This window comes from Anolis carolinensis, unplaced genomic scaffold (assembly GCF_035594765.1).
Source record: "Anolis carolinensis isolate JA03-04 unplaced genomic scaffold, rAnoCar3.1.pri scaffold_13, whole genome shotgun sequence".
Taxonomy (NCBI): Eukaryota; Metazoa; Chordata; class Lepidosauria; order Squamata; family Dactyloidae; genus Anolis; species Anolis carolinensis.
Window position 1 is genome coordinate 17,620,737 of NW_026943824.1, and position 27,856 is coordinate 17,648,592.

Sequence of the window (27,856 nt, forward strand, 5' to 3'; positions counted from 1 at the left end):
ATCCAAGCCATTTTTGTAGTCAATGTTTTCAATATAGCGTGATATTTTGGTGCTAAATTCATAAATACAGTAATTACAACATAACATTACTGCATATTGAACTACTTTTTCTGTCAAATTTGTTGTATAACATGATGTTTTGGTGCTTAATTTGTAAAATCATAACCGAATTTGGTGTTTCATAGGCTTTTCCTTAATCCCTCCTTATTATCCAAGATATTCGCTTATCCAAGCTTCTCCTGGCCAGTTTAGCTTGGATAAGTGAGACTCTACTGTATATACATTAACAAATAAATAGTGAAAGGCTTGGGAGGTTGCTATTTCCAACATAGAAAGTGGTGAAGCCAATATAGATGTTGTACAAAGATTAAAGAAAATTGTGTTCATTTTGGCCTCAAATTCTGCCCTTGATGTAATGATGTTGACTTATAAATGAATGAGAATGTATGGCAAGCTGCCTTGAGAACAGCTTTGACTGAGGAGGTGGGATACAAATGCCAGTCATGATCACCCTGCCTACCTGGCGCAGAGAGGTGACGGCTTTTCTTCCTTTGTATAGGAGGGCATCCACCGGTTGATGGTCGGCTTCAAAGTCATCTACACCGTGGGCTACACCTTGTCTCTGCTTGCGCTGCTCTTGGCTCTCCTCATCCTCACCGTCTTCAGGTACGAGAGCCCAGTTTCGTCCTCGTTGCATTTAACTGTGTTTGTTCTGTAAGAGTGCAGGACATGTTTGCTTTTGGGATTTCTGGATGAAACAGGACCTCAAGATTGAACTTCAAAGACTCTGGCAGAAACCAGTGCAGGTGGTCCCGGTGGTGATGGGCACACTGGGTGCCGTGCCAAAAGATCTCAGCCGGCATTTGGAAACAATAGACATTGACAAAGTGTCGATCTGCCAACTGCAAAAGGCCACCCTACTGGGATCTGCACGCATCATCCGAAAATACATCACACAGTCCTAGACACTTGGGAAGTGTCCGACTTGTGATTTTGTGATACGAAATCCAGCATATCTATCTTGTTTGCTGTGTCATAATAAAATAATAAAATAATAATAATAATAATAATAATAATAATAATAATAATAATAATAATAATAATACATCACACAGTCCTAGACACTTGGGAAGTGTTCAACTTGTGATTCTGTGATACGAAATCCAGCATATCTATCTTGTTTGCTGTGTTATACAATAATAATAATAATAATAATAATAATAATAATAATAATAATAATAATAATAAATCACACAGTCCTAGACACTTGGGAAGTGTTTGACTTGTGATTTTGTGATACGAAATCCAGCATATCTATCTTGTTTGCTGTGTCATAATAAAATAATAAAATAATAATAATAATAATAATAATACATCACACAGTCCTAGACACTTGGGAAGTGTTCAACTTGTGATTCTGTGATACGAAATCCAGCATGTCTATCTTGTTTGCTGTGTGATACAATAATAATAATAATAATAATAACAACAACAATACATCACACAGTCCTAGACACTTGGGAAGTGTTCAACTTGTGATTCTGTGATACGAAATCCAGCATATCTATCTTTGTTTGCTGTGTTATACAATACTAATAATAATAATAATAATAATAATAATGAAAAACTAGAATCCTACTGAAGGGTGGCGAAGAAATTTAAGAAAAACTCTTTTTGCTTTTTCACAATGCCTTTATTTCCCTCGAAATATTCTAAATGGATAATGGAATGTTTTCTTTTAGAAAAATGAAATGTTTAGGTCAAGATGTTCCCATAAAATTACTGACGATGTAGCAGTATGTACCGTATCGTATAATTGTCATTCCTAGTGTTCTGTGCTTAGGTTTTTTTTGGCTCAATTCTTCTGCTCAGTTAGCAAAAGCAAATCACTGCAGCCTCTCTTAGTTTGTGTATTCTTATCCAATAATAATAATAATAATAATAATAATAATAATAATAATAATAATAACTCTTGCCATCTCGACCTCAATAATGGTCTGCAGTGAAGCATGGTGTCCTTTTGCCTTCCCAGGAAGCTTCGCTGCACTCGGAACTACATCCACGCAAACCTCTTTGCTTCCTTTGGGCTCCGGGCCATTTCCGTGATCGTGAAGGACGCGCTGCTGAAGAAGTTGTGGGAGAGGGAGGTTTTCCAGGTGTCCGAATGGGAGACCTTCCTGACCCACGAGGCAAGTATGGCGCATATAGGTCATGCCAGAGAAATGGAGAAAAACACTCTTAGGAGTAGATCCCTTCCATAGAATCATACGAGGGCTATCCAGAAAGTAGATTACGTTTTGGAATTAAAAATGAACAAAGTATAGTAGAAAACATTTACCATCTGCAGTTGAAAGCCACACCCAAATACCACTTTCTCAACACAGTCGCCATTCAAATCTAGACACTTATCATAGCGAGGAATGAGCCTGGCAACTCATTCCCCACAAAACTCTGCCGCTTGCATTCTCAACCAGCCGGTCACCCCTTTCCGCTACTGCGCATCGTCACCAAAACGCTGCGTTGAGGATGCAAGCGGCAAAGTTTGGTGGGAAAGGAGTTGCCAAGCTCATTTATCGCTATGATAAGTGCCTAGATTTGAATGGCGGCTATTTTGAGAAGTGGTATTTGGGTGTGGCAAAACGCTGTGTTGCCGGCTGGCTGAGAACGCAAGTGGCAGAATTTGGTGGGGAAGGAGTTGCCAAGCTCATTCATCGCTATGATAAGTGCCTAGATTTGAATGGCGACTATGCTAGGCATTTATCATAGCGAGGAATGAGCTTGGCAACTCCTTCCCCACAAAACTCTGCCACTTGTGTCCTCAACCAGCCGGACACCCCACTCGCAGCTGCGCATCGTCGCCAAAATGCTGCGTTGAGGATGCAAGTGGCAGAGTTTTGTGGGGGAGGAGTTGCCAAGCTAATTCCTCGCTATAAGTGCCTAGATTTGAATGGGGACTATGTTGAGAAGTGGTATTTGGGTGTGGCAAAACGCTGTGTTGCTGGCTGGTTGAGGACGCAAGCAGCAGAGTTTGGTGGGGAAGGAGTTGCCAAGCTCATTCCTCGCTGTGATAAGTGCCTAGATTTGAATGGCAACTATGCGAGGCATTTATCATAGCGATTAATGAGCTTGGCAACTCCTCCCCCACAAAACTCTGCCACTTGTGTCCTCAACCAGCCGGACACCCCTCTCGCAGCTGCGCATCGTCGCCAAAATGCTGCGTTGAGGATGCAAGTGGCAGAGTTTTGTGGGGGAGGAGTTGCCAAGCTAATTCCTCGCTATAAGTGCCTAGATTTGAATGGCGACTATGTTGAGAAGTGGTATTTGGGTGTGGCAAAACGCTGTGTTGCTGGCTGGTTGAGGACGCAAGCGGCAGAGTTTGGTGGGGAAGGAGTTGCCAAGCTCATTCATCGCTATGATAAGTGCCTAGATTTGAATGGCGACTATGCTAGGCATTTATCATAGCGATGAATGAGCTTGGCAACTCCTTCCCCACAAAACTCTGCCACTTGAGTCCTCAACCAGCCGGTCACCCCTACCTGCAGCTGCGCATCGTCGCCAAAACGCAGCATTGAGGACACAAGCAGCAGAGTTTGGTGGGGAAGGAGTTGCCAAGCTCATTCATCGCTATGATAAGCGCCTAGATTTGAATGGCGACTATGCTAGGCATTTATCATAGCGATGAATGAGCTTGGCAACTCCTTCACCACAAAACTCTGCCGCTTGCATCCTCAACCAGCCAGACTCCCTTCTCGCAGCTGCGCATTGTCGCCAAAATGCTGCGTTGAGGACGCAAGTGGCAGAGTTTTGTGGGGAGGCGTTGCCAAGCTCATTCAGATTTGAACGGCGACTATGTTGAGAAGTGGTATTTGGGTGTGGCTTTCAACTGCATATGGTAAATGTTTTCTCCTATACTTTGTTCATTTTTAATTCCAAAACGTAATCTACTTTCTGGATAGCCCTCGTAGAATAATAGCATTGGAAGAGACCACATGGACCATCTAGTCCAACCCCCTTTTTCCATGCAGGAAAAGCACAATCAAAGCCGTCTTTACAGATGGCCATCCAGTCTCAGTTTAAGAGCTTCCAAGGAAGGACCTTCCACCAAACTCGTCGTTTGGTTCTTTCTTCACAGGCTGCGATTGGCTGCCGCGTGGCCCAAGTGGTGATGCAATACTGTATTTTGGCCAATCACTACTGGTTCCTGGTAGAGGCTGTCTACTTGTACAAGCTTCTGATCGGCGCGGTGTTTTCGGAAAAGAACTACTATACGCTTTATCTCTACCTGGGCTGGGGTAAGTTGGAAACGGTTGCTTGTCCAAAATGAGACCGAATGGAAAAACTGTGAAACACACTTTCCTCTCTAACCCACCCCTCAGTCACCCATCCAAATACTAACCAGGGCTGACCCTGCTTACACTGATACTAGGGAGCCTTTTTCCCCCATAAAGCCAACTGTAGACTGAGCTGGTGGCCTTTGAAATGCGTGGCAAAACAGGCACCCAACTGGCATTTGGCACCGACACTGCCCTCATTCTAGCACAAAGGGAAAACGTGGCTTTTGAATTAAAGCTGACGGGGTTGAATCGATTGATTCCCCAGCGGGAGTGGGTTTAAATTTTGAACTTTGACGGAGTTGCTTTGACGCATTTGCTTGTTTGAAGCTTTGCTCGGCATTATTTGAAATTTGAAATGGTTTCAAAACTGTCCGGTTGTTCTTTTTTTTAGATCTCAAGAGAGAAGGTAAAATATAAATAGGTTAAAAAGGGAAGAAGGGAAGGATGACAGCTTTGACGTAAAGAGCAATGACAGATGTACAGGTAGATAGTAGATAGCATGTGCGATCCATGAAAAAAAATACTCGCTTTGAAAGTAGAGGGCACTGGCGCTTCGTTTCTAAAGTCATTTCCGAATATTGAAGCAAAAAGTTCAAAACTTTCCGAAAGTTCCGATTCTTCATATGGACCTTGTTGATAGCGGATGCACATGCGCATGAAGGGAAGCATTATTGTCAGTATTCTCCCTCATTTTTTGACCTATCCTAATGAAATTTGCTACCGTGGTAGAACACATTTACCACTGTTAGCTCACCAAATGTAAGAACTAGACATGTCCAAAAAATCGTTTTGAATCGTATATCGGAATTATTTCGGATTGTTCTCGCTTTTTGATACGCATTCCGAGACATTGTCTCACAGCGCAACCAGCAATGTAATTCGAACCATTGTTGGCCCATTCTCTAATTGTCTCTTAATGTTTCGTTAATCCCCTCCCCCATTTTTTAAAAATTTGTTTCTGCAACCTACCTTGAATGGGAGCTTAGAGCAGCCTAACATGGCTACCGCTCCCCGGCCAATCAGAAGCTTCCATGATGGACGCAAAGGTGGGGGCTAACGTCCTCTGCGTCCACATGGAAGATTGCCATACAAGCCCAGTGTGTAGTGATTGCGCATGCGCGTCCGCCATTTTAGAAACATTTAGAATCATTACGAATTTTCGGAAATATCCGAAATTTTTGGGTGAAAAAAAATCGGAAATACTTTCTATATCGAAGCGCCAGAGCCCCCTACTTTAGAAACGAGAATTGAAACATTTTTTTCATCGATTGGACATGCCTAGTAAGAACGTTTGACATCCTCAGATTTTTGGTGAATTTTCAAAGTTTTTATTAAAAAAACTTTTTAAAATAATAACAAAATCTGTTCCTGGTTTGGAAGCATTATTTCCTGTTTCATTGGGTTTTCTTCTTCCCTTCCCCATAGAATCATAGAATAGTAGAGTTGGAAGAGACCTCATGGGCCATCCAGTCCAACCCCCCTACCAAGAAGCAGGAAATCACATTCATAGAACCCCCGACAGATGGCCATCCAGCCTCTGTTTAAAAGCCTCCAAAGAAGGAGCCTCCACCACAGCCCGGGGGAGAGAGTTCCACTGCCGAACAGCCCTCACTGTGAGGAAGTTCTTCCTAATGTTCAGGTGGAATCTCCTTTCCTTTCCGGCAGAAGCGCAGTCACCGCCGAGGAAAGGAAAGACGAGGAGAGAAAAGCGTTTGACTTTTCCTCCGTTTCCTTCCCTTCCCTGGCAGCCCTCGTCGCCCGGGAGTGCTTTTCTCTCCTTCTTTTATATCCAGAGGTTTTCTGAGGCCATTAAATAAATGGGTTCCAACACTTTGAATTGGAAGGTTAATTCTGAAGGGCCGAACCACCTCGGAACTCCATTCGGAACTCAAAAAGATACGAATTTTTTTACGATTAATGACGATTCCGAGAAATTTGCCCATCCCTAGTAGATAGGAGGTAGGAAGGAAGGAAGGTAGGAAGGTGTGATGGTACACCCGAGCCTTTGGGAAAACTATGTGTCTGGCTTTACTCCGGGGCTATCTGTATACTTTCTGTTAAGACCCTTAACACTCAGAGGCACTTTAGGCAAGGTGAAAGTTAACCAAAACAAGTTTACTGAAAACAGGAAGGGCTAACTCCACCCAGGACTATTGTAAAATAGCTTAAAACAATACATTACAAATTGAGATTTTGCTGAATGCAGTCATCTCTCTGGGATCCTTGAAAGTCTTTTGCCTCTGATGCAAAGTGATGGACTTGGTCTTCTACTTGGGAAACTTGGGCTGATCACAAGCTTCTGTTGTCACTGGGACTGATGGTATATGTGGAGAGTTTATTAAACAGAGAGAACTGAAGGAGAGGAGAGGAAAAGCAAAGCCAAGACTTCACAAAAGGAAGGAAGAAAGGAAGGAAAGAAGGAGCGAGCACTTCTGAGAAATTCCCATTTCTTAGTTACATTGCATTGTTGACTGGGGTGGTTTTCATGGAGGTTCTGCCAAGAATGCAACTGGAAGAAGTTGTCTTACTTCATGATGGAAAGGGATATTTGGTTTGCAAAAATTTTAAAAACACACCATGTCTTGCAGGGACTCCTGTGGCCTTTGTGGTGCCGTGGATGGCCGCCAAGTACCTGAAGGAGAACACAGAGTGAGTGAGATACGGCTTTATCGAGAACCTCTTAGATCAGAATGGGCAACCTCGAGGTCTTCTGGGTGATGGCCATGCCTTCAGATCCTCCCGACATCTCCTAGACGAAAGTTGGGACAAATGTGTCTAAGCCACATCAGTGTGTGATCAGGAGGTCAAAAGTTATTAACGGAGAAGAACACATGTTAAAGACAGTTTGCATTTACCTAAGTCTCCTGGGAAGGACATATCCTCTTTTCTTGCTACAGTAGAGTCTCAAGCTAAGCTTAGATAAGTGAATATCTTGGATAATAAGGAGGGATTAAGGAAAAGCCTATTAAACATCAAATTAGGTAATGATTTGACAAATTAAGCACCAAAACATCATGTTATACAACAAATTTGATAGAAAAAGTAGTTCAGTATGCAGTAATGTTATGTTGTAATTACTGTATTTACTAGGCATGTCCGATCGATGAAAAAAATGTTTCAATTCTCGTTTCTAAAGTAGGGGGCGCTGGCGCTTCGATATAGAAAGTATTTCGGATTTTTTCACCCAAAATTTTGGATATTTCCGAAAATTCATAATGATTCTAAATGTTTCTAAAATGGCGGCCGCGCATGTGCAATCGCTACACACTGGGCTTGTATGGCAATCTTCCATGTGGACGCACAGGACGTTAGCCCCCACCTTTGCATCCATCATGGAAGCTTCTGATTGGCCGGGGAGCTGTAGCCATGTTAGGCTGCGCTAAGCTCCCATTCAAGGTAGGTTGTAGAAACAAATTATTTTAAAAAAATATTTTTTAAAATATATTTTTAAAAAATGGGGGGGGGGGGGGTAATTAACGAAACATTAAGAGACAATTAGAGAATGGGCCAACAATGGTTCGAATTACATTGCTGGTTGCGTTGTGAGACATTGTCTCGGAATGCGTATCAAAAAGCGAGAACAATCCAAAATAATTCCGATATACGATTCAAAACGATTTTTTGGACATGTCTAGTGTCTAAGCCACATCAGTGTGTGATCAGGATGTCAAAAGTTATTAATGAAGAACACATGTTAAAGACAGTTTGCATTTACCTAAGTCTCCTGGGAAGGACATATCCTCTTTTCTTCCCACGGTAGAGTCTCACTTATCCAAGCTAAATGGGCCAGCAGAACCTTGGATAAGCGAATATCTTGGATAATAAGGAGGGATTAAGGAAAAGCCTATTAAACATCAAATTAGGTTATGATTTTACAAATTAAGCACCAAAACATCATGTTATACAACAAATTTGACAGAAAAAGTAGTTCAGACCGCAGTAATGTTATGTTGTAATTACTGTATTTACGAATTTAGCACCAAAATATCACGATATATTGAAAACATTGACTACAAAAACGGCTTGGACAATCCAGAAACTTGGATAAGCGAGGCTTGGATAAGTGAGACTCTACTGTACTTTGGTGCTTTGAACTCAGTTTGCAGCAATTAAAGGCAAAGGAAGGAAGAGAAAGAGAGACATATTGAAATATATTAAAAGCAGTTGAAAAATGAGATTGTGGAAGACTAATCAGGACTGTATACACTGATATAACTACTAGCGGGTGCGCTGCAGTCCAAAAACGTGGACCGTGGTTGTTTGCCCAGATGAGGCTAAAAGGGGAAAATAAAAATTCAAGATGCTATACAACCTGACAGAGCTGTTCTCAAAAAACATATAGGAATTGGTGCACACTTCAGTAACGGTGTGGTTTTTATTACGCGTAGGTGCTGGGGTGAGAATGAGAACATGGCCTACTGGTGGATTATTCGCATCCCGATTTTGCTTGCCTCTGTGGTGAGTATGTATTTATTTTATTTACAGTATTTATATTCCGCCCGTCTTACTCCGGATCAAAATGCACATAAACATGGCAAACATTCAATGCCGTTAGACATACAACATACAGACACAGAGGCAATTTAACATTTTCCTGGGTATGCTCGGTTTCGGCCACAGGGGGAGCTGCCACTTCATCATCCACTTGTGACACCGAGTCCTTGATGCGAGTACGTCCTCATTCCTTTCCGCACGCTGCTGGGCGTTTTCATGGTGTCGTAAATTAGTTAAATTAACTTCCCGCATAAAGCGGTCCCTAAATTTTCTATTTGACAGTTGCTTAAGTCAACGAGTTCGGCGATTAATAATTGGGAGCTCAATCCGACCTGGGCTGGCTTCGAACTCATGACCTCTCAGTCAGTAGTGATTTATTGCAGCTGGCTACTAACCAGCTGCGTCACAGCTGGTGGTTACTATCCAACTGCAATAAACTACTACTGACCACCACAGTAACTTCCCTTGTTAAGCTTTCTCTCCCCTTCAACTCCTTTGAATATCCTTCCCTCCATATGTTGGATAATAAGGAGGGATTAAGGAAAGGCCTATTAAACATCAAATTAGGTTGATTTTACAAATTAAGCACCAAAACATCATGTTATACAACAAATTTGACAGAAAAATTAGTTCAATATGCAGTAATGCTATGTAGTAATTACAGTATTTATGAATTTAGCACCAAAATATCACGATATATTGAAAACATTGACTACAAAAATGTGTTGGATAATCCAGAACGTTGGATAAGTGAGGCTTGGATAAGTGAGACTCTACTGTACTTATATATCTGTATCTATCTATCTATCTATCTATCTATCTATCTATCTATCTATCTATCTATATACATTAATTTTATATATGAATTTTCCCCTCATATGTTTGCAGGTCCTTGCAAATCCTATATACATATACATCCATGTATCTGTATATCTGTATCCACATATATACATTATTTAACCTACTGATGCCTCAATTAATGCAATTTTATTGGTATCTATTTTTATTTTGAAATTTATCAGTAGCTGCTTCATTTCCCACCCTCAGCTTATACTCGGATCAATAAGTTATATACAGTAATAAAGAGTTTATCCATATAGAAATAGTCTAGCACAAATGACCCGCCACATAGGAATGACGAAATTGCATCTCTCTTTGCACGAGGGGAGCCTATTATTTACTTAATTTTCATCTCACTTTCCTCCCAATACAGTAGAGTCTCACTAATCCAACATTTGCTTATCCAACATTCTGGATTATCCAACACATTTTTGTAGTCAGTTTTCAATATATCATGATATTTTGGTGCAAAATTCGTAAATACAGTAATTACTACGTAGCATTACTGCCTATTGAACTACTTTTTCTGTCAAATTTGTTGTATAACATGATGTTTTGGTGCTTAATTTGTAAAATCATAACTTAATTTGACGTTTAATAGACTTCTCCTTAATCTCTCCTTATTATCCAACATATTCGCTTATCCAACGTTCTGCCGGCCCGTTTACGTTGGATAAGTGAGACTTTACTGTATAAGGTTTCAAGGCAGCTCTTTGGCTCTCGAGGAGTTGGTTAACTACTCGAGAGCTCAAATAACCATATTTCGCATTTGTTCTCCTTCCCAGATCAACCTGTTGATCTTCATGCAGATCCTGAAGGTGATCCTGGCCAAGCTACGAGCAAGTCAGAAGAGTTACGCGGACTATAAGCTGCGGTGAGTTTGATGCCCGCGAGGAGAGCTAGGCTTTCTTTCGCCAAGGAGAGCCGTGCCATGACCGTCTCCCGTTCTATGCCGTCCCTTCCAGATTAGCCAAGGCCACCCTCACGCTTGTCCCTCTCTTTGGGATCCACGAGGTGGTCTTCATCTTCGCCACCGACGAACAAACCACAGGAGTCCTGCGTTACATCAAGGTGTTCTTCACCCTCTTCCTCAACTCCTTCCAGGTAAAGTCTTAGAATCATAGAATCGTAGAGTTATGTTTATATTATAACCTGTTGTAAAGTTGTAAAGAAGAGATGTTTATAATGCGGCCACCAGATGTAAAGGGGATTATCCACGCTTGCTACCACTATGGGAAGATATAGCCACTAGCTACTTAGAGAGACCTTTTAATTTTTGTTTTTCTTCTTTCTTCTTGTTTGTTTTTGATGGTGATATATATATATGACAGAAGCTGAGATGTTTAAAAGAACAATAACTCGTTTATTCTGGCACAAAGCTTAATGGTTACAGCAACTTTCTCTTTAGAGGCACTTTGGTTAACAGTTGCAAAGCTAGAATGAGGTGTTTCAAACTTCTTAAAATGTCACTTCTTTCTTTACTTCTCTAAACTGCAGTCATCCTATAAATTACAATCACAGATTATCTGTTCCTCATAGGGCACAGACTAACTTAAAATAAGTCACCAAACTTATTTCAAATTGACTCAAAAATAAGCATTTGAGTCTCCCTGATCCCTTCAACTGAGGGTCAGTCTTCACTGTACCTCATCAAGGCACAGACTAACTTAAAATAAGTCACCAAACTTATTTTAAATTGACTCAAAAATAAGCATTTGAGTCTCCCTGATCCCTTCAACTGAGGGTCAGTCTTCACTGTATCTCATCAGGGCACAGACTAACTTAAAATAAGTCACCAAACTTATTTCAAATTGACTCAAAAATAAGCATTTGAGTCTCCCTGATCCCTTCAACTGAGGGTCAGTCTTCACTGTACCTCATCAAGGCACAGACTAACTTAAAATAAGTCACCAAACTTATTTTAAATTGACTCAAAAATAAGCATTTGAGTCTCCCTGATCCCTTCAACTGAGGGTCAGTCTTCACTGTACCTCACCAGGGCACAGACTAACTGCTTCTTTTTCAAACCTGCACTTCTCCACCAAAACGGCAGTTGGCTCCGCCCACTTCTCCATGACGTGGAGAGTAACTGAAATATTGACCCTTTAAAAACACGATTAAACATGACATCTGTAAACTAAAAAATTCACACTTTGTTACACCTCCAAAAAAGGAGCCTCCACCATACTCTGGGTTAGAGAGAGAGTTCCACGACTGAACAGCTCTCACAGTTAGGAAGTTCTTCCTCGTGTTCAGGTGGAATCTCCTTTCCTGTAGTTTGAAGCCATTGTTCCTAGTCTCCAGGGCAGCAGAAAACAACCTTGTTCCCTCCTCCCTATGACTTCTCCTCACCTCTTGATCCATGGTTGTCATCATGTCTCTTCTCAGCCTTCTCTTCTGCAGGCTAAGCATGCCCAGCTCTTGTTCTCCAAACCCTTCAAGGCCTCCACAATGGTACCAATTCCCACTCTGGCTGTGTCTACACACTTTCCCAGATATTATTGCTCCAGATCCATCCCAATACAGCTCGGGAGGGTCCTCAGAGTCCTTTTGGCATCCAGATGGCTGGTCACGCCAAGGGCACATTGGCGTCACCACTGTGTTGCAGATCTTGTCTTGTCATCTTGCTGTGACCTCACCAGAAGCGAGATGACCAGCAGGCCTCTGCAAAGGAGGGCAATGGATAAGGTTGGACCCAGTCCAATCAAGATCAAAACATTGCCTGGTTGCAGCATTCCTATTATTGTTGGCCCCATTTTAGGAGGCAACCCCTGACAGTGAGACCAGGGAGAAGCTTGTTGGCAGAGACCCAGGCAAATGATCAGCCTGAGCTTCCCATTTTGAGTGAGTCCCTGCTGTTGTGAGCATACAGATCAGGTCCAATTGAAATCAGCCAGGAAGCAAGGAGAGAAGGTGATTTTCAGCCAAGGAAGATTTTATTATCTGTAAATAAGATGCTAGCTAGTGATTCATTCACAAAGTAGATAGCATACAGAATACAGTTTCACAGCCCTTTTTATACATAGGCTGCAGCCAAGCCTCTAATTCTGACCAGTCAGAGAGGGGCTTGGCTCACTAGCCAACATGGGCTGGGAACAAGGGATAATTAAGTGTTGATAAATGAGGTTCCTTTTACTGAACAGGAAAAATAACAAAGTGATTGGGGACATCTTTGTCCCTACCCAGGAACGCTATTGTCTTTATGGGATGGACATGATCTGGTCCATTAAGGGCTGATCTGGCAGTCCCAGATCCCAGAGAAACAAAACATCATGTTCTGACATAATCATGCAAAATGACAGAGGTTGGGGTTTGGCTGTAGACATTCAGATTCCTTCCAATGCGAGAGGTCCCGTTCATCAAAGATGAAGGGTGGTGAAATTGCTCTTTCCCCCGCCTGAATAGAAGTATTGTGTTGCAATGTATAGGTAAAGTCCAAAAGTATAGGTGAAACTGGGAACTTGATGAGGAAGTTCCCAGCTTAGTTTCTCTCCCCCAGGCTATACAATTGTGTGGGAGGCAAGACATCTTTGGGTTCAGGAACACAGGGAATGGGAATCTCAGGAGCATAAAACATTAGGTTAACACAACATACAGGCCAAATAGGAACACACAGGAAAAACATGGAGTGTTTAGGGAAAATTATATAGTAGCTGAACATTGGAGTCTATTCTATTTAGCCATTGCACTTACTTCCAACAGCTTTTTCTGACATGCATGCTCTAGGGCTGGCACAAGCCAACTTTGGCCCTCCAGGTGTTTTGGACTGCAACTCTCATAATTCCTAACAGGCTTTGCAAAGACTTCTGCCACGATCATTTTTGGTGCCCATTTGGGGTTATGAAGATACAAGCATGACAACTAGGCTCCAGGTTGGAGGGCAGCGTGTTGTCCAAAATAACTTCTAGGTTTTGCACTCAAGAACATTTAGAGACAGGGATAAGCTGCAAAGGCTAGAGCTATTTTCAGGAGTAATTACAGCTGTTATTATCTAAATTTCCTGGGAAACTTAATTTGTTCCTGGATCTGTTTGTCCGATTCGGCTTGTAGTTACCAAAAAGGTTTTTATTGCTGGGGCGGAGAGCCCAGTGTTCCTGGAACTGATTTTAATTATAATGAACCAGTCATTGTGTACATTCATTTTGAATTTCTGATCTGGAATAAACCAAAACAAATCTCTTGTCATGCCCAAGTGATTGTGAGGCACCGCGAGAGGAGGGGTAACAGCTTTAAGTTTAATAGAAAAACAACGTATCTTGTACATTAAAGGCTAAGATGCTGCACTAAAACAAACAAACCCCCCAAAAAACAGTTCAAACCTATGATATGTTTCCCTCTTGCTTACTGCAGGGTTTCCTGGTTGCTGTGCTTTACTGCTTTGCAAATAAGGAGGTACGTACTATCCAGTCACCTAAACTATTTGCCTGGGATTGCAGATTGGCTCCTTTTGAACCATTTTTGAGAAGCCAGGCACATTTCCACCTTTGAAGGCTCTCCAGAAAATTCTACTGCAAATTTCTTTGGGAAGTTAGAGATAACACTAGAAAAGCTAGAGAGGAGACTTCTCTAAGTGTGGAGCAGACAAATGTTTGCATTCTGTAGGATCTAGAACTAACATGATGCCACTGTCCACTTTCATCCAGGTAAAGTTTGAAATGAAGAAGAAATGGCAGCTCTGGAAACTGGACCACTCAGCTCTCTGCTGCACACAGTGAAGATGAAGGAGGGAAATACTGCAAAACAGTTCCGGAATCTATGCATCCTCTTGCCAAGGCTCCCATGGCACAGCAACTGATTCTCTGCCCATAACGGACTGCTTTGGGCAGGCAAGGGATCGCCTTGGGGTGTCCATCAACGGTGGCTAGAGTCACAGCTCTGTTGGAAGAAAGAGGACCGGAGGTGACCGTTGCCACTTGTGCCGTTTGGGGAAAGATACTACTGGGAGGAGCCTCAGAATGATGGAGCAGCCCAACTTCAGGGACAACAAAGAGCTTGCCTTAACCTCTGGGATACACTGGTGGAGCTCTATGGGCCCACGTGTGCCATATGCCCACAGGATTCAGCTTTGGACAGATATGATTCTAGCACATAAAGGGGTCTTTTAACAGTGTCCTCTGCCAGCTGGACCCATGAGAGAGCAGCCGCCATTGATATGCCCATCTATATATATAAAAATGTAATGTACGTTTGTAGGACTGAGTAAACAACAAAACCACAGGACCAAATCACACCAAATTTGGCCACAATACACCAACACTTCCAAGGTATGTCCTTCACTCGACACTCCCCCACCCCTAGGATTGGCCTAGGTATAACACAGCCAGGCACTGAAGCTGCAAGGCTATTCAGTGCAATTTAACCAGACCAACAAAGGAGTAACCTTGGCAGAAGGTGGACAGGCTTTGAAGCAGCGATACTACTCTGTACTATTGAAGCTGGCCAACTAAAGAGTCCCCTAGGTATAACACAGCCAGGCACTGAAGCTGCAAGGCTATTCAGTGCAAATTAACCAGACCAACAAAGGATTAACCTTGGTAGAAGGCAGCGAGGCTTTGAAGCAGCGATACTACTCTGTACTATTGAAGCTGGCCAACTAAAGAGTCCCCTAGGTATAACACAGCCAGGCACTGAAGCTGCAAGGCTATTCAGTGCAATTTAACCAGACCCAATAAAAGATTAACCTTGGTAGAAGGCGGCGAGGCTTTGAAGCAGCGATACTACTCTGTACTATTGAAGCTGGCCAACTAAAGAGTCCCCTAGGTATAACACAGCCAGGCACTGAAGCTGCAAGGCTATTCAGTGCAATTTAACCAGACCCAATAAAGGATGAACCTTGGTAGAAGGCGGCGAGGCTTTGAAGCAGCGATACTACTCTGTACTATTGAAGCTGGCCAACTAAAGAGTCCCCTAGGTAGCAAGCAGCCAGGCTTTGAAGCAGCGAGGCTATTCATTGCAATTCTAGCAGGCCAAAAAACCATTTCCCTAGAACACAAGTACCCAGCCTTCCATGTAACAAGTCTATTCCGTTGTATTCCAGTTCACCAAACAAGGATTACCATAAGAAGAAAACGGCCAGGCTTTGAGGCTACAAGGCTATTCAGTGCTATTCCACCTGACCAACAAAGCATTCCCATACGCCACAGCAACACGTGGCCGGGCACAGCTAGTCTCTTATATAATTGGCATGAAAAAAACCTCCAAAATCTGCTTTGAGGATCATGGTAAATTCTAAGCCAAGATCAAGGCATAGAAGGGAGCCTTCTCAGCTTCATTCACAGGGGCTCGAAAACACAGGTTGTTTCTGTGTCCGCTGCTCTACGGCAGGTGATAAAATAAAGGCCTCTTCTATCTTATCCAAGCCACAGGCCCACGGGATGCCAGGAGAGACTATCAAGGCTGCCTCAGTGTTTGCAAGGCAATGTTGTGATTGACAGTTCTATCTGGCATCAGAGCTCCTTTTATTATATTTTATACAATACTAGCTGTGCCCGGCCACGCGTTGCTGTGGCGAAGTCTGGTGGTCTGGGAAATAAAGTCTTGAGGAATTGGTGGTAGTTAAGGTCAAGGGTAAAGGTTTTCCCCAGACATTAAGTCCAGTCGTGTCTGACTCTGGAGGTTGGTGCTCATCTCCATTTCTAAGCCCAAGAGCCGGCGTTGTCCGTAGACTCCTCCAAGGTCATGTGGGATGACTGCATGGAGCGGTGTTACCTTCCTGCCGGAGCAGTACCTATTGATGCACTCACATTTGCATGTTTTCGAACTTCTGGGTTGGCAGAAGCTGGGGCTAACAGTGGGGGCTCTCTCCGCTCCCCCAATTCAAACCTGTGGCCTTTCGGTCCAGAAGTTCAGCAGCTCAGCGCTTTAACACGCTGCGCCATCAGGGGATATTATTTCCTAAAGGTTGTGAATATACAATATTTCTGATTGGTTTTTGTTTGTTTGTTGGAGCCAAGTATGAATGCTGCAATTAGGAAAAATGATTAGGATGTAATGGCCTTGCAGCTTTAAAGCCTGGCTGTTTCCTCCCTGAGTGAATTTTTTGTTGGGAGGTGTTAGCTGGCCCTGATTGTTTCCTGTCTGGAATTCCCTTGTTTTCAGAGTGGTGTTGTTTGCGATATTTTATGTGCTTCTACTGTCTGTGGCCCTGAGAAAACAGAGGATTTTCCAGACTTTGATGATGGGAATACTTTGTTGGGAGGTGTTAGCTGGCCCCGATTGTTTCCTGTGTGGAATTCCCCTGTTTATTTACTGTCCTGGTTTTAGAGATTATATTGTTCTGCATTATTCTATCCCAGTAATTATTTCATATTAAAGAAGAATCTCATTTATCCAACATTCGCTTATACAATGTTCTGGATTATCCAATGCAGTCTGCCTTTTCGTAATCAATGTTTTTGTAGTCAGTGTTCAAATTCATTGTGATATTTTAGTGGTAAATTTGTAAATACAGTACAGTAGAGTCTCACTTATCCAACATAAATGGGCCGGCAGAACGTTGGATAAGCGAATATGTTGGATAATGAGGAATTAAGGATAACCCTATTAAACATGAAATTAAGTTATGATTTTACAAATTAAGCACCAAAACATCATGTTAGACAACAAATTTGTCAGAAAAAGTAGTTCAGTACACAGTAATGCTATATAGTAATTACTGTATTTATGAATTTAGCACCAAAATATCATGATATATTGAAAGCATTGACTACAAAAATGCGTTGGATAATCCAGAACGTTGGATAAGCGAGTGTTGGATAAGTGAGACTCTACTGTAAATACTTCATAGCATTACTGCTCATGGAACTACTTTTGCTGTCAAATTTGTTGTATAATATGATGTTTTGGTGCTTAATTTGTATAACGATTACCTAATTTGATGTTTAATTGGCTTTTCCTGAATCCCTTCTTATTATCCAACATATTCACTTATCCTGCCGGCCTGTTTACGTTGGATAAGTGAGACTCTACTGTATATTGATAATCTTAAATTATCTGCTCAGAACTGGATTATATGAGGCCCCTTCTTCACAGCTGTATAAAATGCACACTGAAGTGGATTATAGGGCAGTGTGGAGTCAAGAGAATCCAGTGCAAAGCAGATAATATAAGATTATAAATGGGTTATATAGCTGTGTTGAAGGGCCTTGAGTCTACACTGCCATATAATCCAGTGCAAATTAGATAATCTGTGGAAGAAGTCTAAGTGAGGCCTAAATCTGCCTGTCCCCTAACTGAAACCTGGCTGTCCCTTGGTTGCTAGGCAACCAAGTGGGCAGAGATTAGCCCTCTAAACTGGCAGCAATTGGATAAAAAAAATTATTGCTCTCCCTCTAATTAGGACTTTATTTTTCTTTTCTTTTTGTTGTATCAACCTTGAGGCGTGGATGATGGGTTGTGTTGTCAAATTTTGAGGTTGGGGGGCCTGTACTTTTGTTGTTTTGTGAATTGCCGTGATGCCATCACTCTTTTATATATATAAGATGGGGAAATTATTGTGCAGGGACAAAGATATGGAGAATGTGGTTGCATTGGAAACAACACAGGAAGGGGCAGATGTCAATACAGGGAAAGAACTGTATGCTCATGTTTGATTACAAAATGTAAATAAACACTTTCTAGCAGAAAAATGCTCCTTTGGTGGCGGTGAGGGAATGGTTGGGAATGGTAAACCAAGGATCTGAATGGCTCTGGTAGTCCGTAAAGCCCAAACGTAGACTTTCTGCAGTTTGTATGACAGCGAGGCATCTCTTTCAAGACAACAGAGATAAAAGAATGGTAAGTTTGGAGGCAGGCAGACAGAAGACAGCTATTTTCAGGTAGAAGATCAGCACCTAGAACCTGCTTTGGGTCTTCTGCTATATCCATAGAGCCTCTTGAGAATCCACAAACACAACAGAGTAGGACAGCGAAGGTAGTCCTTACATCTACTAAGACATTACTTGAAGATATATGTGAACATAGTTGAAAGTGTGCCACAAATTCAGTTGGGAGCCTTAAATAGAAGTGTCCAAAGCCTCATTTTCACAAAAATCCTCATTGCTGCCAACATAGGACTGGAGAGGGCCATCAAAACGACAACCTATGAAGATATTATTCCTACATTATAATCTGTGATATGGCTATTTTGTTTTTGTTCAGATTGTGTCTGAAGGAAGGGGGTCAAAAGACTGGGAACTCATATAACGTGTACTGCTTTCTCTAACTACTAGACATATCCAAAAAATCGTTTTGAATCGTATATCGGAATTATTTCGGATTGTTCTCACTTTTTGATACGCATTTCGAGACATCACCATTGTAATTCGAACCATTGTTGGCCCATTGTCTAATTGTCTCTTAATGTTTCGTTAATTTCCCCCCCCCAATTTTTTAAAAATATATATTTTTAAATTTTTTTGTTTCTGCAACCTACCTAGAATGGGAGCTTAGCGCAGCCTAACATGGCTGCCGCTCCCCGGCCAATCAGAAGCTTCCACGATGGACCCAAAGGTGGGGGCTAGGGTTGATGAGGATAGCTCAAGAAATGAGGGCGGGAGAGCCCTGTAAAAGTCCCCCCCCCCCCGGTTTCTTTTTTTTGGGCGATTGCGGATGCGCGTCCGCCATTTTAGAAACTTTTAGAATCATTACGAATTTTCGGAAATATCCGAAATTTTGGGGTGAAAAAAATCAGAAATACTTTCTATATCGAAGCGCCAGTGCCCCCTACTTTAGAAACGAGAATTGAAACATTTTTTTCATCGATCGGACATGCCTACTAACTACCGCAGTAACATGGTGCAGAACTAGCTGGTGCTGTGTATACTGTGGATCAGAATTGCATGTCGGACGAAGGCAGAATATCAAGCGCTAAAGCCTTTGTGTACATATGCAATGACATATGAGCCACAAACAGTCAGGTCAGAATCAAACAAGTGATGAGTCACAGTGATTTATTCACAAAGCAAAACACATTAAAATCTGGTTACCAAAGGTAATGGGTTCGCAGCAACAAAAGGGAAAGGTCTCCCTACAGCCCAGTGTTCGGACCCATGTGCTCAGCAGCAGGAACCATGCGCAGGTAAGCCACTTCCTCTACAAACACCACAAAGCAGAGGAAACAGCCCTTAGGAAGGGAGTGTTAAGATCACATGCTCCAGCAAAACTTTGTGTTGGACATGAAGATATATCAGCCCTCCTCGACCCAAAGGTTTCCACATATCTTACACTATGACTATTGCCATCAGCACTAGCCAGCTTGACAATGCAACCTCGGTATGATGTGTAGTAGTGCCAAGCTCTGCTACAGCACCATGGGCTTTAGAATAATCCAGATTTTCTGTTTAAAAACATTAATTGAAGTTTATAAAAATGATCACATCTTTTTTTTCAAAAACAAACAAACAAACAAACACAACCTGCAAATAAAGAAGTGACCCTTTCTTTGAGCTTTCCGAGAACTAAATGTTCCTATGTTCTCTAGACGTTAAAAACAAGTGGACCTAGAACCTTGGTCCCAACAATTAACACAGTTTTTACCCTAATCTTCAGAAATTTTAAATCTCGACTCAGAAGGGAGTAAAATCAAAAACATTCAGAGGACATTAAGTGCAAGAGGCTGATACAGCAAAGAAAAAAACTGTGTTGTCGAAGGCTTTCATGGCTGGGATCACAGGGTTGTTGTATGTTTTCCGGGCTGTATGGCCATGTTCCAGAAGTATTCTCTCCGGACGTTTCGCCCACATAGATGTGGGCGAAACGTCAGGAGAGAATACTTCTGGAACACGGCCACACAGCCCGGAAAACATAAAACAACCCCAAGAAAAAAACTACCTTTCCTGTAGAGGCACAATCAATCCTTCATTCTGCAGTGGGAAGTAATAGTTAAACCCCAAACTTATTTTATTTTCTATTTGATACATTAAAATCTCATCTTGACATGTGATAAAATTCCACAAGATGCGACATATAACCACACAATGTTTAAGTATTTGATCATCTCTTTGAGTATCTAGGCTTAACACGTGCAACAGAAAGGAAAAGGCTTTGCAACCTTTCCACTTCGGGCAAAAAAATACCATTTTGCAAGAAATAACACCCCCTCAGATAGATAAGCCATACAAACTTTCAACTCTAGGTCCCATAAATCAGTTTGTACCACCAGGTTTGCATTCAGAAATGCTCAGGTCTTGCCTCAGCTCTTCCATGCTCATAAGAACAGAAGCAGATTGGAAGGTTGTTGTTAGGGTGTATGTTTTCTGGGCTGTAAGGCCACGTTCCAGAAGTATTATCTCCTGACGTTTCGCCCACATCTGTGGCAGGAATTCTCAGAGGTTGTGAGGTATGTGAGGTTGTGAGGCATACTTCACAACCTCTGAGGATGCCTGCCATAGATGTGAGCGAAACGTCAGAAGAGAATACTTCTGGAACATGGCTGTACAGCCCGGAAAACATACAACAACCCTGTGATCCCGGCCATGAAAGCCTTCGACAACGCACAGAAGGAGATTGTCACCTTTGGTTGGTGGAGCTCGCTGTCCTGGCAGATAAACTTGACAGCTAACCCATGGATAGCATAAGGAAAGCCAGTAAGATAGAGAACAATTCTATATCTCTGTGGACATCACAGTCTGCACAATGATGACCCAAAGCTGTCTCCTGCAAGCTCTACTAGGCCCTTGCTAAACACAATACATTTCCTGAAGGATCACTGAGACATAATACACAAAAAGAACAGGAATCATAAAACAAAGTGATTTGAATCAGAAGGAATGAGTTTTTGGGAACAACCTCCACAGTTTCCTCCATAATTGGTTGAACATTCATCTCCAACACACCTGGAAAAGACCACAAGGAAGTCCTTGGATTCCCGGAAAATCCAACAAATCTAACAAATCAAAACAAAAGGGATGAAGTTCCTAAGTCCAAGGCTCCACGGTAACAATCTTTCCTGATACAGACACAAGGAAAGATATGGGAAGCACTTGGTTGGTTCCCAATAAAAGCCAGACACCGTCTATGGCAAGAAGTAGATGTTATCATCAAGTCGCCTGCGTTGAACCTCTTCACTTTAAGACACTGCTTTGCTCCGAATTCTCCCAGCTTTGGAGCCAAATGCAGATCCACGCTCTGAATCACAGCATCATCCAGCGGATTCAGCCCCCATCTGATGCACCGGCACACCTGCGTTCCCCAGGACAGGGGCGGATTGCTCTCGTGGCAGACGGCCCACGGTCGGTCTCTTGCACTCTCACACGCTCCCAGGCCAAACACAGTTTCCGGGTGGAAAAATCACCCAACGTCAGAACAACTGGAAAAAAGACAATGGGGTGAAATGCTCACTTCCATTCTGACAGGGTACAGCAGGCATGGGCCAACTTCGGCCCTCCCTCCAAGTGTTTTGAACCCCAACTCCCACAATTCCTAACAGCTGGGTGGGTGGGTGAGTGTTCCACATAGGTGCCACCATGAAGCAGGCCCAGTCTCTTGCCGCCACCTGCGCTTCGCCATTTCGGTGGTTGCTCTGACTTGTAACCTTAAATCCAAAGGTTCCCTATCCCAGAATAGAAGCTCTTTGAGTGGCGGGCGGGGTAGCAACTACAAATCCCTATGCAACGTTGTTCCTCCCCACACTCCCCACTCCACCTCTCTCTGGCTGTTGTAAGTCTTCCACTCACCCTTCCTCTGCTGCTAGGGCTGCTTCTGGGTCGACTTGCTCTTATCGGGACTTTGTAGCCTCTCAAGATTTAGGTTGACAGAATGAAGAATTTTTCCTAGAGACACAAACAAACTTCATCTCAGAGATGTCAGATTTCTAAGATCTATATTTTTCGACCTCCAAAACTCACTAACTAGAGTCAAATGGAAAAACATTGGCTCAAACGGGCAGACCAGGGAAAAGGTGCCTCTGATCTCATGCTAAAATCTACGGATTGATTATTGATACCAGAATGAAGCTTTCACACAAGTCTACATTCAAACTTGCCCTAGCATCATCATCATCATCATTATTATTATTATTATTATTATAACCTGCATCAAGTCAGAGTACTGTGACCCTCACTGACAATGGACCTGGACCACATATGGCACACAGAAACCCCCATAACCAACGAAAAATACTGAAGAAGTTTGGGGGGAATTCACCTTGATTTATAGCCATTGTAGGTACTGGGATTTATAGTTCACCTGCAATCAAGGAACACGAATCATGGAATCATGACAAACTTTAAGTATTGGTAGAGTTTCAGGAGGTTGATCTGGCATGATGTGAGTTGTAATTTTTGAAAATAAAAAAACACTTCTTCTAATAACCCAGGCAATGCCGGGTACCCAAGTTAGTATCACACAACTACAACCTATAAAGCTTTATTTTTGCACAAAAAAGACGTGAAAATTCATCTTACCCATTTCTCCCACACAGTCCTCCAGGAGAGTTGAGAGGTCAGGTAGGTTGAGAGCTTTCAAGGTGGGCAGCCATCCTTCTGACCCTATAACAAAGAAAGAACTGGTTAGAAGAATCACTCATAAACACAGATGTCTATTCTAAACAATGTAAAGAGATATACAAAGCACAATGGTGGTTCCAAACATATATTATAAACATAGTATGTATATTAGAGAATCATATACATTTAACATTCACAAAAAATAATGCCCAGTCTAATGGTATAACACGCAAATGTATCTAACTAAATATTATAAATCAAACATGATGATATAAGAAACTGCAGTCCTAGAAGGATGTACTATGGACTGAATTGGCTTAAACACGGACTAGAGTCAAACCAACTCAGAGTCTCTGCAGTACTGGAAAGATTCCTCAAGACTCCAGAAATATATGTTGTAAATACAGTATGTATATTAGAGCATCGTATACAGTAGAGTCTCACTTATCCAAGCTAAACAGGCCGGCAGAAGCTTGGATAAGCAAATATCTTGGATAATAAGAAGGGATTAAGGAAAAGCCCATTAAACATCAAATTAGGTTATGATTTTACAAATTAAGCACCAAAACATCATGTTATACAACAAATTTGACAGAAAAAGCAGTTCAATACACAGTAATGTTATGTTGTAATTACTATATTTACAAATTTAGCAGCAAAATATCACGATATACTGAAAACATTGACTACAAAAATGGCTTGGATTATCCAGAGGCTTGGATAAACGAGGCTTGGATAAGTGAGACTCTACTGTACATATAACATTCACAAAAACAATACCCAGTCTTGTAGTATATAATGCAAAAGTATCCTACTAAATATAATATGATGATATAATTCTCTGCGATCCTAGAAGAATCTAAATTACAGTTTTATATAAATATTCAAAGATGTAATTTTATTATTATCTATTTTTATTTCTGAGATTTACTGCTCTCGGCTTATACTTGAGTCAATGTTTTCCCAGTTTTTGTGGTAAAATTAGGTGCCTCGGCTTATACTCAAGTATATACGGAGGACTGCTATTTAGGGTATTATCACTTATGCAAGGTACATAAAATAAGACTGCCAATTAATCTTCTGTCTGGTCAAATCTAACCAATGCTGTTTTTAGACCAGGAAAAACATTCATTCACAAACAGAGGTTGACATGTGCTGCTATCAGTGTCAAGAGGCAAATGCCTAACATAGAAAAACAGAAAGAACTGTTTGCTTCAATTCTGTCAACTCACAGCAGGCTAGGAAACTTTATTGCAAGCTAAAAGCTCTTGTGGATTTGTTCATAAGATTAAATGAGATTTTGCTTTCAGTTCTCTAGAAGACAGCTCAAGTGGGCTATCTAATTTCGCCATGTTCATATTTGTTACTCGCAACAGTAAAAATGTAATAACAACCCCTTACATTTCCCATTGGGTTGTATTTTCACCGAGGCTTGGTTTGCAGACCTCCAATTTGGCATTTATTAGCTCTTCTCACTTACCAGCTCCCAGGCGCCCTTTGGTCTCTAAAGATCGGCCAGCAATACGGTCCTGATTCATTCGGGAAGACATTTCAGCCTGACAAACCCTACCAGAAGGGGGAAAAACATCAGAAAAATCCTCTGAAAAGATATTAAACTTTACACAGACATGCCATGTAAGTATCAAAAAGCATAGCGATAAAATCTTGGGAGCTATAACCCAGGGGTCCCCAAACTTTTTAAACAGAGGGCCAGTTCATTGTCCCTCAGACCTTTGGCGGGCCGGACTACAGCTGGCCACTGACTAATAATAATAATAATAATAATAATAATAATAATAATAATAATAATAATAATAAAGAGGGTTGGAAGAAACTCCTTGGGACATTTAGTCCAACCGCCTTCTGCCTTTGTGCACCAAAAGCACAAGCAAAGCATCCCTGACAGGAGGCCACCCAGTCTCAATGTTAATAATAATAATCATCATCATCATCAACTTCATCATCGTCATAATAAATAGGATTGGAAGAGACCCCTTGGGCCATTTAGCCCAACCCCCTCCTGCCTTTGTGCACCAAAAGCACAAGCAAAGCACCCCTGACAAATGGCCTCCCAGCCTCAATGTTTATAATAATCATCATCATCATCTTCATCATAAATAGGATTGGAAGAGACCCCTTGGGCCATTTAGTCCAACCGCCTTCTGCCTTTGTGCACCAAAAGCACAAGCAAAGCACCCCTGACAGATGGCCACCCAGCCTCAATGTTAATAATAATCATCATCATCATCATAATCTTCATCAATATAAATCCAGCAAAATATGCAAAATCCAAGGCAGGCAAAACAATGCCATTCAAAGACAAGGTACATGAATTCCAGACAGGCAAAACTATGCCTCGAAAATCAGAACACAGAAACAACTTGACACTTGATTACAGTAGAGTCTCACTTATCCAACACTCGCTTATCCAACGTTCTGGTTTATCCAACGCATTTTTGTAGTCAATGTTTTCAATACATCGTGATATTTTGGTGCCAAGTTCGTAAATACAGTAATTTCTACATAGCATTACTGTGTATTGAACTACTTTTTCTGTCCAATTTGTGGTATAACATGATGTTTTGGTGCTTAATTTGTAAAATCATACCCTAATATGATGTTTAATAGGCGTTTCCTTAATCCCTCCTTATTATCCAATATATTCGCTTATCCAACGTTCTGCTGGCCCGTTTATGTTGGATAAGTGAGACTCTGCTGTACTTGAATTCCACGGCTCTTCCCGTGCGGTCTGTACCTGAACGCAGCGTTGCTCTCACAACAATTGTATCAACATGAACCACTTTTAAAACCCAGAAACCGCTCCCATGACATCACTTCATTTGCACCTGGTCTCTTTATCTCTGAGCCAGTGAGAGAAGCGAGTCCCTAATTGCCGGCCTTGTTGACGTAGCTCTAATCTCTCTGATCTCGATAAACATTCACCTTCCACAATTTCCTTGGACAGCACTTCTGGTAGGTTCCCATGGGAGCGCCCTTCACCATTTCCACCAGTTGAAACCAAAACATTTCTGCCAGATGATTCCCAAACATTTCCCTCTGGGCCCTCTGAAACTCTCCCAGCATCCCCAGCCTCATCTTCTGAACACAACAGGGCACAACAGATGACAGAACTCACTGCATTTGCTCCAGGAGAATCCCAGCGTTTCTGGTGACGGCCTGCACCTCTTGAAGTTTCCTCTGGACGTCGCTCCAGGCCACGTCTCGCTCCATAAGACAACCCTCGACCACCGCGCGCAGCTCCTGCTCCTGGGAAACTTGCCCCTTCAGCGCTTCCACCTCCTCGCATTTCTGCAAGGAAACAGGACAAAAAGCATTCAAGACAAAAGTTGAGAACTCTAGGGCCACAAGGAATTTAAAAAGGAGTCTTGATTCCTAGGGCCATAGACTCCCAAATATTTTAGCTTTTTTATGCCTGGGATGGTTTGCTCTTCTTTTAACTCTTTACAGTGTAGATTTTACTGTAAAATCTGATTTTTCAATATTTATGGCTAGACCTAATATTCTTTCAAACTTTAAAAATTATTTTTTAATTAATTCCTCTGGAGAACTTATTAGCACCATAGCGTCATCTACAAATACATTTATTTTGATTTCTTCCTTACCAATCTCATACCTTTTAATTTTTTTATCTTTCCTGATTTAATGTGTTGTCGAAGGCTTTCATGGCTGGATTTACTGGGTTGCTGTGAGTTTGCTGGGCTGTCTGGCCATGTTCCAGAAGCATTCTCTCCTGACGTTTCACCCACATCTCTGGCAGGAATCCTCAGAGGTTGTGAGGTCTGTTGGAAACTAGGCAGGTGGGGTTTATATATCTGTGGAATGCCCAGGGTGGGAGAAAGAACTCTTGTCTGCCTGCAGCAAGTGTGAATGGACAAGAGGGATCCTCTCACTTCTGCAGGAGTCTACCGTATAACCATGCGGCTATGGACAAGTCTACATAGGAACTCCCAAACGCAGCATTGCCCAGACATGAATCAAGGAGGCACTGCAGACTAAACTCAACCAGAGAAGTCAACCATAGCAGAGCACTTGATGAACCAACCTGGACACAGCATATTATTTGAGAACATAGAAATGCTGGACCATTCTAACAACCACCATGTCAGACTACACAAAGAAGCCATTGAAATCCATAAACATGTGGACAATTTCATCAGGAAGGAGGAAATCATGAAAATGAACAAAATCTGGCTATGTGTATTTAAAAAAACTCTAAAACCAGCGTAGTAAATAAGGAACAACACTCAGAAAATGGGAATTCCAGACAGGAAACAAACAGGGCCAGCTAACACATCCCAACAAAGGATTCCCTCAGACAGGAAGCAGCCAGGCTTTGAAACTGCAAGGCCATTTAATGCTAATCAAGGTGGCCAAGTGCAACATTCACACTTGCCTCAGGCAGACAAGAGTTTTTTGTTTCTCCTACACTGGACATCATTCCACATATATATAAACCCACTTGTTTAGTTTCCAACAGACCTCACAACCTCTTGAGGATGCCTGCCATAGATGTGGGCAAAAAGTCAGGAGTGAATGCTTCTGGAACATAGCCATACAGCCTGAAAAACTCACAGCAACCCACTTCCTGATTGAGTTGGCTAATTGTTCTATTGCCATAGAACCAAGAGGCCATGAGAAGAGGCGGGTAAGAAATAAAGTTATCAATTATAATTATAGCAAATAGGTTTTGTGAGAGAGCATCCTTGTTTTGTTCCCCTTCTAATTTTGATGGTTCTTGATTTG

At 41.9% G+C, this 27,856-nt stretch overlaps 2 protein-coding genes across 4 annotated transcripts in view; one reads left to right on the forward strand and one right to left on the reverse strand.

The window, feature by feature from the left end:
• The window catches only part of LOC100562512 (glucagon receptor), a 47,857-nt gene extending 28,630 nt beyond the window's left edge, over positions 1-19,227 (forward strand). Inside the window, exons 6-14 of the mRNA XM_008121030.3 lie at positions 560-666; positions 2,033-2,189; positions 4,133-4,292; positions 6,923-6,983; positions 8,723-8,792; positions 10,454-10,542; positions 10,634-10,772; positions 14,019-14,060; positions 14,312-19,227. Coding sequence (XP_008119237.1) covers positions 560-666; positions 2,033-2,189; positions 4,133-4,292; positions 6,923-6,983; positions 8,723-8,792; positions 10,454-10,542; positions 10,634-10,772; positions 14,019-14,060; positions 14,312-14,383 — 897 coding nt within the window. The 3' untranslated portion in view covers positions 14,384-19,227. The remainder of the gene's footprint in view (positions 1-559; positions 667-2,032; positions 2,190-4,132; positions 4,293-6,922; positions 6,984-8,722; positions 8,793-10,453; positions 10,543-10,633; positions 10,773-14,018; positions 14,061-14,311) is intronic.
• Positions 19,228-19,580: 353 nt separating this feature from the next.
• anks3 (ankyrin repeat and sterile alpha motif domain containing 3) overlaps positions 19,581-27,856 on the reverse strand; it is a 31,092-nt gene continuing 22,816 nt past the window's right edge. For all 3 annotated transcript variants that reach the window (XM_008121028.2, XM_008121027.2, XM_062964286.1), the window contains 5 exons: positions 26,229-26,401; positions 24,573-24,658; positions 23,051-23,134; positions 22,322-22,417; positions 19,581-21,954 (listed from right to left, as the gene is read on the reverse strand). In XM_008121028.2, the coding sequence (XP_008119235.2) occupies positions 22,335-22,417; positions 23,051-23,134; positions 24,573-24,658; positions 26,229-26,401 (426 nt within the window). In that variant the 3' untranslated portion in view covers positions 19,581-21,954; positions 22,322-22,334. The remainder of the gene's footprint in view (positions 21,955-22,321; positions 22,418-23,050; positions 23,135-24,572; positions 24,659-26,228; positions 26,402-27,856) is intronic.